Source organism: Stegodyphus dumicola, chromosome 11 (assembly GCF_044657685.1).
Source record: "Stegodyphus dumicola isolate Sdum_Otavi_A_Nest chromosome 11, ASM4465768v1".
NCBI classification, from domain to species: Eukaryota; Metazoa; Arthropoda; class Arachnida; order Araneae; family Eresidae; genus Stegodyphus; species Stegodyphus dumicola.
In genome coordinates this window covers 152122293-152139630 of record NC_140778.1, presented here as the reverse complement: position 1 = coordinate 152139630, position 17338 = coordinate 152122293, and the positions used below count along the sequence as shown (strand labels likewise).

Genomic DNA, 17338 nt, shown 5'->3' with positions numbered 1-17338 from the left:
GTAAACCTTAGTGTTATGATTTACAATCAGTATTCGATAACATTCATTTTGAACTTTCAAAAGTAACCATTATGTCATGATATTTTAGCTAACAGACTTCACAAAACATATAGATAAATAACATCTTTGCTTTTACCAAGCTCAAACTCACAGTTAGTATAATAGAGTATAATAGGATTTGTCGATTCATTGAATATATTCATAGTATTTTGTTACTGTTATTCCAAAATCAAAGACAATAAACTTTACATGGTTCAAACTTGTACTTAGGATAGCCATTTCATTTTCACTCTACTGTCATATGTGTTTCATTGAAGCAGTTAAAGCAAGTGAAAAATTTCCTGAATTAAGTTTTTCTGAAAACGTTATCTTGCTAAAGCACCGAGTTAAAAACATTGCTTGTCAGTGCCTTATCTTCCTTTTTTGTAAAACCACCTACAAAAATTACTGAATTAGTAACAAGTAAATTTTTCTTATTGTGTTTTATCTAAAGAAAAGCTTATCCCAATTGTAGCATGTTTTTTGTAGGTTTAAATTCATATTTGAACCCTTGGAGACTTAACCCTTTGTATCATATTTAATAAATTAAGGCTTAGTATTAGATCTGAAATTTTTCACTGTAACACTGATTGTAGGTTCCTGATTTTTATAGCTCCCGGTTGTGTTTTTGTTATTATGTCGCGTGAGATTAACGAATAATTTTTTTAAGGTATATTGACTTGTAATTATTTATTTTATGCTATAACATGAATAAAAGTTTCTACTTCAAGTGCAAGATAAAATTATGTTGTGCTTTAATATGCAGATTTGCATATTAAAGCATTTTAAAATAAATAAATTAAATAAATTAAAGCATTTACAAAATAATTTTTCATATTTTCATTCATTGATATTGGTTTTCAGACGCACCATTTAGAGTGAAGTCTATTTATGTGCAAAGAGTTTGAGTAGTTCTTGCATTGTTGCAAATAAGATGTTTAAATGCAGTTAAGGACTTTTATTTGCTGGAATGATTGGCATAAGTTTGGATGAATAGGATTGCCAGATAATCTCAAAGCCCGAGATCATACCTGTTTAAATTGTTTATATACTGTATCCTTAACCTGTTATTTGAAGTTTATTTATATACAAAGAATTTGAGTATTTTTTTTTTTTTTCAATGTTTCAAATAAGATGTTAGGTTATTTGAACATCATAAAACACTTGAGCCTGCAGAGAGAGAGATGCCTTACTGGAGGGCATTCTAAGGGAAGCTGGCTGGCATTCATGTTAAATATGGGGTTTGGTTTATTTGATTATGGCAAAGCACTTGAGAGCTATCTGCCTAAGGGAAGGGTTGTTTTTGTGGAGAACTTTCTATGGGAAACTGTCTCATATACACGTTACACATGGGAAAAACCACAAAATATCCATGCAGCCTTCCTGTTCATGTGATTCAAACCACAAACTGAACTACAGTGTTCAGCGACTTTACTGCTGGGCCGTTGGTGGGCTTTGTTACACATGACGAAAATACCGAAATCAGTCATGTAGCCAATCTTGTTTGCTTGGAATCAAACTTCCTGTGTTCAGTTGCCTTAACCGCTCAGCAACTTGTGGAGCTATTGCCAGTAAAAAGTGATCTATTAAGAAGATCTGTTGAGAGAGGTTGCAGGAGAAGGTATAAGGAGTTCCGTCTCTCTCTGTGTAAAAAATCCTAATGTCCTGGTTCAAAAATATATTTTTTTATGTAGTACATGCATTTCAATATATTTACCTAGATCTAAGGTATTTGATTACATACTATGCAAAATGTTCTGATAATGATAAGCTGATAACTTTATAAATGTGTCAAACTGGATAAATTTCTTGCTTTCATATTTAATACTTCCATGCCTATGCCAGCTTCCAGACAAACAAATGTTTGGAAATTCTTTTGTTCCTCTAAAATGTTGTGGAATGCTATCTAATTTGAAAGTTTATTGTGGAATATGTTACTATTTGGGTAGTATAGTTGACACTCATTATAATAGCTCATATCCTAAGGGGGGGAAATGTTATAAAAGGACGTTCATGTAACAAAAATGAATTCAATGTACCTTCATTATTAGAGGATTTTTATACTAGTACTTATAAAGAACATTTTATTAAAATGAGCAGTGACTGCATAATAGCTAATTTATCATTTCTGTAATGATTAGCTGAATATGCACAATGTTTTTATAAGTGCTAAATTAAGTAAATTTTCCGTTTTTATCTCTTCTGCTGTGCCACTTTCAATTAAACAAATGTTGATCAAATTCATTATGTCAACATAATGTTGTGGAATCCTATTTTATTTGAAAATCACTGCATTCCCTTTAAGTAAAAATCAGAGATGTTATCTTGAAGGAGGTATACATAAGCTGTGAAATAATAAATAAAAGCTGTGAAAAATATGTTATTTCTTTCTAAAATAATTAAATAATTGTATAGATTCCCAACTGTATTTCATAAACATAGTTACCATACATATTAAGTCATGTATGTCAAGAGATTTTAACATAAGATCAGTTGCTTGTCTTGTGTATCCTCCAAAGTTGCATATGCTTTCAAGTTGAACACATCAGGGATGAACACTTTTGATGCAGGGTGTACGCAGTACTCTGACATGCACTTTTCCTTTTTTCTGAACTCTTTTGACTGTGAATTTCACTTGATCTTAATTTGGTAGGACTGTAGCTTTATAGAAAAGAATGATATCTTGTTATTGGTTTTTAGCTGCATTTGTGGTAATGAGGTAAATGTAAGGTGTGATCATACTATGAGTTAAAAAATTCCACCGCAGTAATAAATTTAATATCTTTAATGAGTATTTTAAAGTTGCTTTATTCTTAAGGATAATAGATTATTTTACACTAATATTTCATTATACTTTTTTTTTTCTTAAATTATATGAATTTTGATAAGGCTCTTCTGTGAGTATATATTATCTGTGTTTGTATTTAGTTTGAAACAAGGTGTGAAGTTTAGGGAAACTTCTTTTGTACGCTTTTTAAAACTAGTCATAATATACATGCTTTTGTATTGTGCTTTTGTATGCTTTTTAAAGCTAGTCATAATATTAAAATAGCAGTTTAGCTAGTGATTGATTATTGGGTGATTACAATTGCACAGTGACTTCAAAACATGTGTTACTTAATTATTTCAAGTATTAATAGATTTCATGACAGTCCAGGTTTACTTTTTGGATGTGCTTCATAAATTTAAAACATATCCATATTTATAGCTTGCTCTGTTTGGTCATGTACCATAATAATTATTTTCTGATATCCTTTATACCTCTTTCACCCAGTGGTGTAGCTAGGGTGGGGCAAGGGGGGCATCTGCCCCCGGACGCAGCATCCAGGAGGCAGGCGCAAAATTGATGTTATGGAATTTTAAAATGAAATATTTTCCATTCTTGGCACACAGAAAGGGGTGGAAATTCTTCAGTTGTTTCAACATGAATTATATTAAGCAATTATTTTTCTTTCATCTATTCATATTGCAAATTTTTATAGCCTGTTCAATTTTTTAGCCTGTGAAACCTGTTCAAGTATTTTAACATTCCACTATTTTAAACAGTTTGCCTAGCAGAATTAATAATATTAATGCATTTTTATTATCATATGTCCTTTTGGTTTAGGCATACTAAGATTCTTTCATTATGCATTCTAACATTTTGAGTATTCAAAATTTATATGTGTATTTCTTCATATATGCATTTACAGTTTTATTCAATTATGAAAAATTCAAGATCTGATCTTAAGTTTACAAAACTTTCATTTTATAGTCTCTTGCTGTGTTACAATTTTAGGTATTTTTGTATTCCATGGCTTGAACAACTTTCTTTTAATGAACCAGTATTGTCTTGTCATGTGAGATTGTTATGCTGGGCGTCATTAAAATAGAGACGTAATGATATTTATTGTTCCCCCCCCCCAAATGTAAATCAAGGAATGGAAATGAAGTATAATGAAAATAACATTCCCCCCTTAAGATATTAAATACAGGTACATTGCAGAATGATAATTTTTTGTTTTTTAATTATTCCGATATTCCAAATATTTTTATGCATAACCATGTTCTTTGATCCATATAAGTGTGTCTACAACTAATGCAATTTGCAGGTTCTTACTGTGCATTTCATATTTGAGCCATTTAAAATGTCCAAATTAAGGATAATGTATCTTTTTGACATTATTCTGAATCAACTTATCAAGAAGAGTATATGATGCCAAACTTTTCTAATTGTTGCCTTTGGGAGCATAATAATAATACAGCATGTGCATAATAGATTTAATTTATGAAATTGAGGATTAAAACTTGATGTGGAAACTGAATGTTATATTGCTTAGAAAATTACTTTTCCAAATAATGTGTTGTGTTTTGATTATTGTAATTTGTATTAAAAAAAAATTAATCAAGGGAAACTTAACATCTGTATGTTTCATGATGTTAAATTTTAGGCATTATAGTTAGACATATTAGTTATGTTTTTTTATTTTATAAAGTTATGAAGTAATGTTATTTGAATACTTGCATATTGTCTACATGTCTTCAAACTGTACTAAGCAAAATATATTTTATTGTTGCTAGAAATCATTTGTGGGTTTTAATCTGTTTTTCTAATGCGAGTATAGTATGTAAAAAGGTAATTACTATATTATTTTATCTTGAGATTTGTTATAATTTTAAACGTGTGAATGCAATATTTATAAAATCACATTTGAAATCTCTGACAGTGGTTTTCTGCAAAAAATTGTGTTGCTTAAGTAAACATTATTGCTATATATGATCGTCTATGAAAAATTCCTTTTCTAAAATGATAATCTCATTCCAGATCTGTCTAGTGTTTTAGTATATGAAGTAGTCTGTATTCTTATTTATGTTGAACACACTTTTTTGTTATTAAAACTCATAAAAGCAGATTGATTTAATTTTCTTGTCATTTATTTATACAGTAAGACCAGAGTGCATGGCATTTTCAAATATTTTCTTCTTCTATTCAGAACATAATTTAAAAAAAAAAAAAATATTTATTTGTAATGTTTGTATTTCAATGCAACTTGCATATTCTTGATATGGTTTAATGTGCTTTATATGATACAATAATGAATGTGACAAAGTTTATTTTTTTAATTAGTATGTTATCAATAGTAAACATGGAAAATTCTAACAAATGTAATATAACACATGTTATATTTGAAAATGTTTGGACTATTGATGATCTAATTAAAATGAATCATATGAAGAGTAGAAACTGAGAAAAATGTGGCATATTTAATATACCATATTTACTCATGTATCTTCCCTTTTCCTCTAATTTTATCACTTGTAAAACACAAGGGGAAAAGCATGTACCATATACTATTTGTAAAGAAATAGATTAAACTATAAACTTAGCACATTAAAAAGTATGCATAAAGGCACTGATATTGTTAGAGTATGTATTTCAAAGTATTTATCAATTTCAATATTTTTTCTACTTGCACAAAATTATTTCGAATTTATGCATACATTTTGCATTGTTACCATAACAATAACTCCAAAGTTTCCAAGTTGTATACTGAAAAAAACTAAGGAGAAAAATATGCGAGTAGATACTGTAATCAGTTTTTAAAAGTTATTAGTAAATAATCATTTTAAAATTAAACAAATGTGTAGTTATTTAGTGAATCATTAAGTTTATATTTAATTTGCCTAGAGAATTTTATATCACTAATGTACTTCATTGAATATCTATGAATAATGAAAATGGTAATTAACTTAATTTTGTAATATAACAAGTATTGTCTTGTATAATTTTTAATTATTACTGAATAATTATAAATTTATTAAAATATGTTTTGGATGATTTTGAAACAGTACTTTATTGTTATTAATATTTCTCATTCTATTTTTATGCTGCTTAACAAAAGAGAAATTTGAGGGGGGGGCAATTTTCACAGAGTTGCCACGCTACCTGGAAAACTAGAAAAAGTCAAGGAATTCGAAAATTGACCAAAAAATTCAGGGAATTTAAATATTTTAGTCAAAATCTGGAAAAGTCGGGGAATTTCATATGGCGATCCCGCCCTCAAAAAAGAGAGTTTTGCGCCGATGTTGGAAGTGATCACTTTCTTGGCGGATTGTCTATCGCGTAAGTGTCATTTGGGCAGCTGGCATAGAGCCAATTTTTGCAGCTCCAATTAGATTGTCTTTTAGAAAGGCAAAACAAGCTGCTTACCCATGTGCAGTGCATGTTGAACTAAACAAAGTACTTATTCTCTTATAAAACAAAATTGGTTTAATCCTAGTATACGGTACCATGGAGGTTAAAATCAAAGAATATGTATTATTAAGAAAGAAAAAGTTTTCTGCAACAGGAGTGTCTCCATTCCAACATAGAGGGAAACAGCTGCACCCAAAATATTTGTCGGCAAAGCTCGAAGACTGTGTCGGAGTTCGAAGGTCACTTTATCAAGAGTTAGTAAAATGAATATCGTTTAAAATTTCTTTAAACTTTAAAGAAAAAGAAAATATTTTTTCGCAAGTAAATTCATTAATGGATCAGTTATTTTGAGGGGGGGAACCTACGAAAATCCGTGTTTAAATTATTGTGAAAAATCAAAAAAAGAAACGTTATGTCAAAGAACGTTTCTTCTTAACAACAGTTCCTCAATTTCCTATACACATCGTGGAGAGGGAATTTCTGGCCATAAGGTTCCGTCTCCAAATTCCTTGGCGAATTTTTATTCCACTTTCTAATGGTTTATTAGCATTATGTCTATGGAACCTTTCCTTCTTTACATAGATGTTCTTTGGTTAGAATAACCTCCATGTATTCTGTTCTAACATCCATGTATGGTACACACGGGATTTGGCGACATTTTGATGAGCAGTAAAACGGGTCATTTTGGTGTTGGCGACAATTTTCAAAATCATGCCAAGGCCTTACCGTATACTAGAAATTTTACCCCAAAATGTTTTAAACCTTTTTTTTTTTTTTTTTCTTTCTTTTTAATCAATGCCTTATTTGTCATTTTGCAGTAAAATAAAAAAAAATAGTAATCAGTCATCTAGGCTAACCATTTAATATAACTATATTCCCTAAAATATCATTGATTATTCTAATTCAATTTTTAAGTAATTATCTTTATTTTTATGTTATTTGTATCATTTAATGTTGCTTCTTCCCTCTAAATTTATTTATTAGTAGTAAATAAAACTTTCAAATTTCATAAAATTTTTTTGGCATAATCCTGAAATTAATTCTAGCAGTATGATGACATATATCACGAAATTTAATGCACATATTTTTTTTTTCTTATGTATGTTGTTAAAGAACTATAACATACCTGAATTTATTTAAAAATATCATTAAATAGATTTCTTTTGTTTAGCTGCAAAATGTCTGCAAAAATAGACTTGTTTTAATCCAGATTGGGCAGATTCTAATCTCAATCTTCAGTGGAGAAAACAACTATTATAGTTATAATATTAATGCTTTGAGAATTATATATATATATATATTATAAGTCGTATGTAATTGGCAAATTTGTGTATTTTCAAGTAATACCATAATTGATTTACCTCTTAGCACAGCAACGTGCATTACGTGGATAGACTGGAATTTTCTTAAAGCACACTTGGATAAGTCAGGGAATTTCATTCTCCTGTTTGAGTGGCAACCCTGTTTTTACTCTCCATGGAATGAAATAAGCCTTAATTAGACTGATTATTTAGTTACTAAAAGCCATAAAAATGCCCTTTTTTAAAGGTGTAATCATTTAAATGGTAATATAATGCATTTTTTATGTATAAATCTGTCCTTTAAAAATTAATTATCTTCTTGTAGATGTTAATCTTAAATGATATCTTTTAAACTGGTTTAAAAGAATATTGTATTTTTATTCTCAACAGACTGCACTCAAATTGAGTATTTCCATGTTTTAGACTAAAATATTATTCTTCAGTCATTATGATAATTTCTTTTCAAAAATTTCTTCTAAATTTTTCACATATCTATGTATGCAATGAACATTCCTTAATAATGATTATTCTCACGTATTCTTCATACTGAAAAATGCCTTTACTGATCATCAATTTTTATCACATTCAATTACTTTTCATAATAAACACGTTTGTGACTTTTTATGCTGTATTAATAACAACATACATTGCTATGACATAAAATGTTCAGTTTTTTAAAATGAAATAAAAATTGTTTGTTTTTGTTACAAATATTGTTGAACTCATTGCTATTTTCAGAATAAAACTAACATTTTGAAGTTGTGCAGAATATCTTGATTTAAAAAATTTTTTATTGTTTAAATCAATTCAGCTAAATAAATTTGAACTGCCTGCTGAGGGCTTAATATATATATATAAAAATGTATATGTATATATATATATATGTAAGATGTAACAATATAGTATAGCTGCTTTAAAAAATAATGGGCTATCTCAAAATTAATGATTCTAGATTTGGTGCTCTGCCCCTAAATTCATCTGTTCTCCCAAATTTGAGATCATTCCAAATTACATAACACTGCTTGAAAAAGGTAACTAAAACTAACATTGACCAAATCATAGCTTAGAATACTTTCTGCATCTACGTAGTATAAATATGGCTTTGCAAGGAACTACGTCCCTTTTTCCCTTCCTGACTTCTGCAATGCAAGCAACTATGCAACAACTGCTATGCCGCTTATGCTTTTCTGGCTGAAATGACGTACTATCCCTGTATCTGTGTATATAAGAAGTTATTGTATTCAAATATGATTGAAAAGTAAATTTGTCAGCCAAAGAGATGATTTGAGATGTGTAAAAATAAAGATGGTGATTCTTCAATTCAGTTTTGTTATCTGCTTCATCAAGCCCTCAGCCATGTCTAAAGCCAGAAGTTTAAAGTACCGAATTCCTAATTTTGCACATGTATTGACTGTATTTCAAGAAGAGATATAGTTAAGCAGTCAAAAGTGATATTTAAAAAAAAAAAATTTAAAAGGGGGGGGGGAAGAAAGAAAGAACAAATTAGACTAAAATTAGCACCTTGAGCTGCTAAATTTTTAAAAAATTAATTCAAATAGTTAAGGAATTTAAAACAGAAAGCGTAGGTTACTTTCAAATTTTTAAGCGACTTTTTTAGGTTTTTAAATTCCTTATGTATATATATATATTTTATATATATATTGTTAAACAAAAATTATAAAATAATTAGGACAAAAATAATAAATTTTAGTACTTAAACAGTGCATTCATGTTGGAGTAGTTGGGGGTATATTTTTGACTGTTTGAGAATGAAGTTTTGTTTATTGCAAAAAAAAAAATGTTTGTGTATTAGTTTAATTTTTCACTCAAATGGTCAGAAAGGATGAAACATGTATTCAGAGCTCATTAATTGTTATTTTTTTAGGTTTTAATAATTAACCCTCTAATGAGTCTAACTGAAACTTTTAACAGTGGATAATTAATTTACAGATTAATTTTTATGTTTAGTAAAAACTCTTTCAAAATTTTCCGGAAAAATTTAATGTTTATTTTTAATTTTATTTAGAAGGATTAAAGTGAGTCATTCTTAATTTATTTGCTAAAAAATTTTCTTTTGCAACAGTTTTTCTTGAGAAAAAAATTTATATATATATATATATATATATTATGGTCAAAATAATTACATATGTACGGTCAGAATTATCATGCATGAGAATGAAACAATAAAAAATCAACACCTTTAACACTTTGGCTACTGGTCATGTGAGGTTGTGTTGATAGTTAATGCTGTGTCATAGAAGTAGATTGTACCCATATGCAGATTTACATATCATAAGAAATATTATTTAAAAGCGGTAATAAAAGATTATTATGTGTACCACATTGATGGATCTAAGTATTGTAAGCTATGATTTGGTCAATGTTAATTTTAGTTACCTTTTTCAAGCAGTGTTATGTAATTTGGAATGATCTCAAATTTGGGAGAGCAGATGAATTTAGGGGCAGAGCACCAAATCTAGAATCATTAATTTTGAGATTGCCCATTATTTTTTAAAGCAGCTATACTATATTGTTACATCTTACACACACACACACACACACACACATATATATATATATATATATTTTTATATATATATTAAGCTCCCAGCAGGCAGTTCAAAAGCCTTTAAGCGTTGAATCTTAGGACTATGTGTGAGCAGCAATAAAGGTAAAATTATTTTTGCAATGCTGCATTATGCATTGGCGCATAGCATGTAAAAATAAATCAAAATAAGTAACAATATACATTATTTTTGTATGAAACTAGAATCAAAATCAAAAATATATATATTATATAACATGAACTGATTATAAGCAAGTTGCAATGATGCTACTGTACTGTATATATTTCAGTATGTTATTTATGTATGATCTGTGCATAAAATGAAACTTTGTTTTCATTTCAAAGCACTTGCATTTGCAACTAGTTTCTAACCTTCACTCCATGCTAATACCAACATACATATTCAAAATATAATGCCGATGGAACTTGAAAATAAACAATGAGACAATTTTTCACCCACGCCAGCACGTGACTGGCACCTGAGACTTCACCCCGCACATAACAGAGCATGATGTCTCTCCGGCAATAATGTCAATCATGCGCCAGTGCGTGATCAGCAGTGAATGTATTAGTTATAACAAAATTTAATACAAAAGCATACAGAAATGAAAAACAGAAAAAGGTGAATATTGCTTGTATAATGAATACAGGATATGCATAAAATGACTGAAACATACATACCATGGAAAGTAGTAAAATAGCTTTGAAAATCTAAATATTAGAGTCAATGATTCATTTATTATCAGGGAATTTAAAATGATAACAAATCTACATAATATGTATGCAATAGAACTATTTTCCAAGTATCTAAGATGTTTTTTAAAAAACATTTCTTTAACATTTTTGTTGTATAACTTTTTGGGGCACTGTTACATACTGTTACTGTTATTTAATTCATCTTTTATACATTTGGTATCAGTCCTTTACATCAGTTGTTTCAGATTCAAACTGCATGCGGACTAGGTGCACAACTGACAGGCCATAATTATTTTAACAAAATGAAAACTTTCATGAACAAATAAAAAAATATTTTAAAGAAATTTTAAATTTCACTTAATTATCCAAAGCATACATAAACAATTATAAAAATGCTGCAAAAGAAAAATTAAAATTAATGTTTATTTTCTTTCTGAAATCTAAAGTTTGGTACTCGTAAGACATTTTTGTTGGCTGCAATTTGTACTTCAAATATATTGACAGCTAAATATTAAATTTTCGGACTGACATTTATTTCAAATAATTTTAGCATGTTTAATTAATCATTAAACAATTTACTTCAGTATAAACTAAAAGTAAACAAATTGTGTAATCTTTCTAAGTCCGCCCCCCCCCCCCAAAAAATTATTGAGTGGGACAAAACTTAACCTCTTTCTTATTTATTTAATTTTTCTTTCGTGCATAAATAAAAATGCATATGTTTGTATGCAGATAATAATAAACTTCTTTATTTCTTACTACAGTTTGATACTTGATGGCGTTTTCCTTCTTCGAGAAAAATTACACTAAAAATTATCTTTAGCTTGGTTTGTAGATGCCCATCAGTCAATTAGGTTCTTTTCATATTTTCAACTGTGAAATTGTTTACATATAAATATATTCTCAAACAAAATAATTATTTTTAGTGCAAAATTTCATAACGTAGCTTATGTAGTTTTTGACAAGTAAAAGTTAATAAAATATGCATCTTGAAATTTTTTAATAAGATTTATGTCATTGGGAATTAATTAGCTCTCTCTATAGATTTCCTTATGTGTTATTCATGTTTGTTTTTAATGAGACTGAAAATATTGTAAACTTGGACTTCAATAATTAAAATCTTGAAATCTTTACAACAAATACATAATTCACATGTCTTTTGAGGGTCATATAAAATTATTTCGGGAGCCCATGATCCGCCAGTTTGAGACCACTGCTTTACATAATACACTGTTGAACATTTGCTAAGTATGGATCACAAATGTGTCTATAGCGCATTAAAAAGTGCACGTGTTTGGATGCTAAGTGAAATGAAATAATACCTGAATACTAAGACATAACAATAAAGACAATTTATTGTGCTCTGAATTCTAGAAGGGATCAAGTGTTCAAGAAACAAAATGGTCATATTGTACCGAATATGGAAAAGTGAAAAAAATGCAATCACTATCCGTAGGCATGGTATGAAATAACATTATTCTTAAGTGAAAGAGAGCGATTGTGGAAGTTATATTGTGTGACAGGATATTCATGCAACATTGGCATATCACCCCACACTACTTTTTTACTGTCCACTTCTGATAAAAATAAAATAAGTCATTTCTTCCAATAAGAATTGTCACCCAGATTTCCTGCTGTGATATTTAATTATGGGATTGCCTAAAATCATAGGTATGCATGGATCATTCATCACTGGCAATGTGAATGACACTTTAGTATATATCATTGATTTCATTAAGCTCTATTTCTGATGTCTCAGCTGATCTCTATATATTGAGAATAATGGCTAGCACATCCAGCATTAATTTTGAAATACTTTGTCCACTATGGATGAAGGGCCAAATAATGAATGTAATTGTAATTAAAAAATTCCATAGTAAAATTTCTGTTCAGTTTTTTTAACATTAAAAAAAAATTGAATTAGATTAGTAAAACACACTTTTATTTAAAAATTTACATTAGTAAAACACACTTTCTTTTTAAAGTTTCGTAGTTGTTGGATTATTATGTATTAAATAAGGACACAAGAAACTGCTGTCTTCTGTTCTTATTTTAAGCAAAATTCTATAGTGTATCTGCATGTATTGCATTTTGCAATATCTGCATCTATATGGAATTTACATTGTATATATTATTATACGTAAAGTGCACATTTTGCATTGTTTTATAAATTGACCCCCTAGTACAACTTATTCAGTGTTTTGTAAATTGTAATCAGTTTTGAGTAGCATTTATATTGGAAATATAAACTGGTATTCGTTCAGTTGCAACTGGAAAGAGAAATTCTTAGCAGTGTGATATTTCAGTAGGAACTGATGTATAATATTTGCACTTTGTGTCATAAAAATAAGTATCAGATTATTTAGTCTGATGTGAAAGACTGAAATAGTCTTCAGGTATGAATGTATAAAATGAATTTGGAAAGCAGCTTATTGCAAAAAGTCAAGATTACAAATATCTTACTTTGAACTTTCTTAAGACTATAATTTTATCTGAATTTTGTTAATAAAGATTGCATGTAAGTGCTAGTAGAATTATACTATAGTAAAATTCCTTTAACGTTGGAAGATTGATATATGAGTAATTTATGTAGCATGTATATTGAAAGTATATACTGTGCTGAATACTGAAATATTATCATTCTTACTATCATGAGTGTAAAATTCCTCAAAATGTTGTATCCGTCTCTAAATACTCATATATTTGTTCATTTTTAGAACTTTCAAAATTGTATTTAAGATGCAGAGCAATACATTTCCTATCTGTTCAGAGTTGAGAACGGACATTTAAATGGCATGAATTCAGAGTTGAGAATGGGCATTTAACATTTAATTATAAAACTAGAAAGAATTCATAGTTATTTTTCTATAACATTGACGGTCAAAATAGTGAAAATAAATTCTGAGAATTATTTTTATTTAGCATAATGTAACTCTCACACTTTATGACTGACAGAGTTACCTATTAGTTAGTTCTTAATAATATGAGCATGGCCATTCTTGAAGCTTTAAAAATTTATTGCATATTATGTATTGCATATTACTTCTGTAATGTAGAAATAAATTTGAGCAATGTTTTTAGTCTAATTTTGCTAGCTTCTTTGCATTCTGCTGTACTGCTTGTGTATGTTGCCCCCCTTTTTTAAGCATGGTTATTATTCATGTGCCATATTTTTTGTTTTCTTTTCATCTTACCTTATTATTTGCTTTTAACATAGGTCAGTCCTCTAAGGAGCATAAATATTCTTCCTGCCAGACAAGTTCATATAAACGTGCCTGAGCTAAATGCTTCCGTTTCATCAAAATATTGTAATCTAACTGCTGCATACTTTTAAGTCTGAGCTTTTAGGTATCAAGCTTTATCTGTGTTTTGTATTTTTTTTAAATTAATTTTCTGTTTGAAATGAATTTTACCTCAGGAAATTTAGATGCCACAGCAGTATTTTTAATATTTATTTCTTTTACTTGAAAATGAAATTTTCATACAGTTATGAATGTTTTACGCCATAATTTTGAACACATACCTGTATTTGAAAGTAATTTTATGTATCAGTATGTTATGTCATTTTTATTTACCTATGAAATGAAATGCTTAATTATAGTACGTATCTAATATAAAGTTATTGGTCTTCAGTAAATGTGTTATTTCATAGGTAAAATTTAAATCTGTTTTACAATTTTCAAATTTAGTGTTTATCTGGTGTTAATTGTTTCATAGCTGGTCTTGATTCTGCCATATGCAGATGCAAACTATATATGTGTTTGTGTTTTAATATATATATATTTGTAATAAAAAGTATCTATAACATATATATGTGTGTGTGTGTGTAATAAGAAGCATCTACAACGCACATGTCTTCCTTTCAACAGGTTATTGTGATGATACAAATAAAAATCTAGGATTTTCTATTTTTGACAATGTATTTGTCCAAATTAATTTACTGTGTGTTTTATAAATGAATGAATGAAATGTGAAATGTGTTTTATAAATTATTTATGAATTATGTATTAGAAAAAATCTTAGAACCTGCGTCTTTCATAAATATGTATAGTATATCTAGTATTGAAATCTTATTATGTAATGTATTTTCTTTGCTTCTCCAAATTAATTTAATTTTGAGCAAAGCTTACATGGTTAAATATTCATTTGAAAAAATTTGCTGTTTTCAATTACAAAATATGTTTAAAAAATTGTGTAATGGAGTTAAATACGAGTTTTATTTACACTTATTAAGACATAAGTTATATTCACGTTCCTGTAATCATACCAAAAATTCTTTTCCCCGCTTCTCTTTGTATATATTTAGGTTTGTACCTAATTTAAAATATCTGATGCGGACACCATGTTTTCCTTGTATGGCCTACTAATTTATGAACATTTTTTGCTGCATATCATTTAAACATCTTTCCTCGAATTTCAAGGATATATGTGTAAAAAAGATATATGTGTTATTCAATTAATTATGTTCCCACTTCACGGCAAGGCAAAAAATGCATAAAAAATCAAAACATCCTCATTAAAAATTGTAAATTACAGAAGAACATAAGATGCCAAATACAGTTAAAAGCATTTAGAAAAATTATAATTAAAATTAAAACACCTAAACAAAAACAAGCAATTCAGCCGGAAGACAAAGTTTTCGGTGCACAAAATTGGAAATTAAGTTTTGGTTTCACTGGGGAGAAAGACAGCGAAGCTGATGCAGGCGGTGGCCTGACCTAATTCGCTGCTCTACAAAGAGTTTCAAATGTAAACAACTGGCGAATGGGCTAGCGCCACTTAAACTTTCAAATTGTTAATAACTCTATAATTGTTGCATGCAGATTAACTATAGGCATAAAAACCTTAACCAGAATATAAGAACGACATAATTCAACCACTTTTAAAGCAGAAAAAAAAATTTACCACCATATAAGAATAGAATACTGAGCTCACAGGGTAACTAAGTAGATTACCTGGATGATAGTATATATATGTGTGTGTGTGCACAACTATATGTTGTAGCAATCCCACATGTAAAATTTTAACATTCGGATTTTCGTTTTTGAATTATGCGAGATATATACGTACGTACAGACATTACAAAAAAAATGTCTTCTGAATCCATTTTACAATCTGTTTTTGAAAAAAGATTCTTATTATCCTTTATCCTTAGTATGTTCATAACTACAGATGTCACTCAAAAATATCGTACAAATGGATTCGAGAGCCGGTTGGGAGAGAGCATTCGGTCAAAATGAATATTTTTGTTGGAATATGATATCAGAAATTTTTCACAATTACAGCACTTCCTTTACTTTGTAAAGTAAGATGGATTGATATTTATATGATAGATAAATATGTATCCTATTTTTATACTCTGTTCTGAAATAATATTTTTTTTTTTTTTTTCTAAACATTTTTGAACAGGTGCTCAAACAGTGTATTTGTGCCTAAGGAAATAGTTTTTATTTTATAGTATTGTGATAAGGCTATGTAAAATAAGATTTCAGTGTGAGCTTAACAAGTGAATAAGCCAAGTAGTGATAGTGCTGATGACTTAGGAATGGTACTAATGTCTAATTTTCATAAATGTTTGTATATTTGTTTGATAGCAGTGGGATTTTCTCATGTGCTGAGAACTGCTTTTGAAAAAATGCTTTGAAGAAACAGAGTTTGAATTGTAGTTAAGAAACATTATAGTTTGAAAAAGAATTCTGTATCAGTTAGCAATGCATTCGCAATTCTTGATGTTTTGATATCAGAAACATAATGAAACTTTCAATTGTTTTTATTTTTATTGCACTACATTATGCTACCAGGACACTTGTTATCTACATGGCCTGGTAAGTGTTGCCATTATAAGACACATATGATACTTAATTTATGATAGCTTCCATTTTTGTCTAACAAATAATTACTTCTCAGAGTGTTGCCATTCATTTGTGATAAGATTTTTAATTGCAGTTATTTGACAAATTGAGCAGTGTTAAAATAATAAACATGGTCTTTTATGTGATGTGTTTGTGTATTGTGTTCATAAATATTCTCTGTCGCCCAGAACAATAAAATGTTAATCTTTTTGCCTTAGATATGTTTGGTTATTAAATTCCTAAGCACGGCCATTTCTAGGCCATTGGCTGCCCGCATACTTTCCTAGAATTGCCCGCCCCTAGGCCATTGGCTGACCACACACTTTTCTAGGATTGCCCCCCCCCAAAAAAAATAAAAATAAAAAACTGCCCAATGATTAATAAAATTTGTATTTCAAATTCACTAAGTACTTATATATGAAAAATTGTATGAAAGGTACTTAGTACATACGACAAGTACTTACAATGAATATAATGAATTTAAAATATTTAGTCGTGCTATCGCGAGAGTCTGGCCGCCCCTGATTTTCGCAGCCCGCATACTTTTACGCGCTGCACCCCCACTAGGAACGGCCCTGCCTAAACATCTAACATATTGATATATTCTTGTTAAAAGTGTTTGTTTCTGAAAAATGTTAAATCCATTTGACAGTGGGAGATTAAAAGCATCCCAGAATTAATTTTTGAGCTTTGTTTATAGCTGCTTAAA

The 17338-nt window shown here is 29.0% G+C and overlaps 1 protein-coding gene across 4 annotated transcripts in view; it reads left to right on the top strand.

Moving 5' to 3' along the window:
* The window catches only part of LOC118196348 (mitochondrial thiamine pyrophosphate carrier-like), a 44301-nt gene extending 27526 nt beyond the window's left edge, over positions 1–16775 (top strand). For 3 of the 4 annotated variants that reach the window (XM_035367781.2, XM_035367782.2, XM_035367779.2), the window contains exon 7: positions 13995–16775. In XM_035367781.2, coding sequence (XP_035223672.1) covers positions 13995–14007 — 13 coding nt within the window. In that variant the 3' untranslated portion in view covers positions 14008–16775. Of the gene's footprint in view, positions 1–903; positions 8285–13994 lie in introns of those variants that run through there. The other variant, XM_035367780.2, reaches the window with a different exon arrangement.
* The last annotated feature ends 563 nt before the right edge of the window (positions 16776–17338 follow it).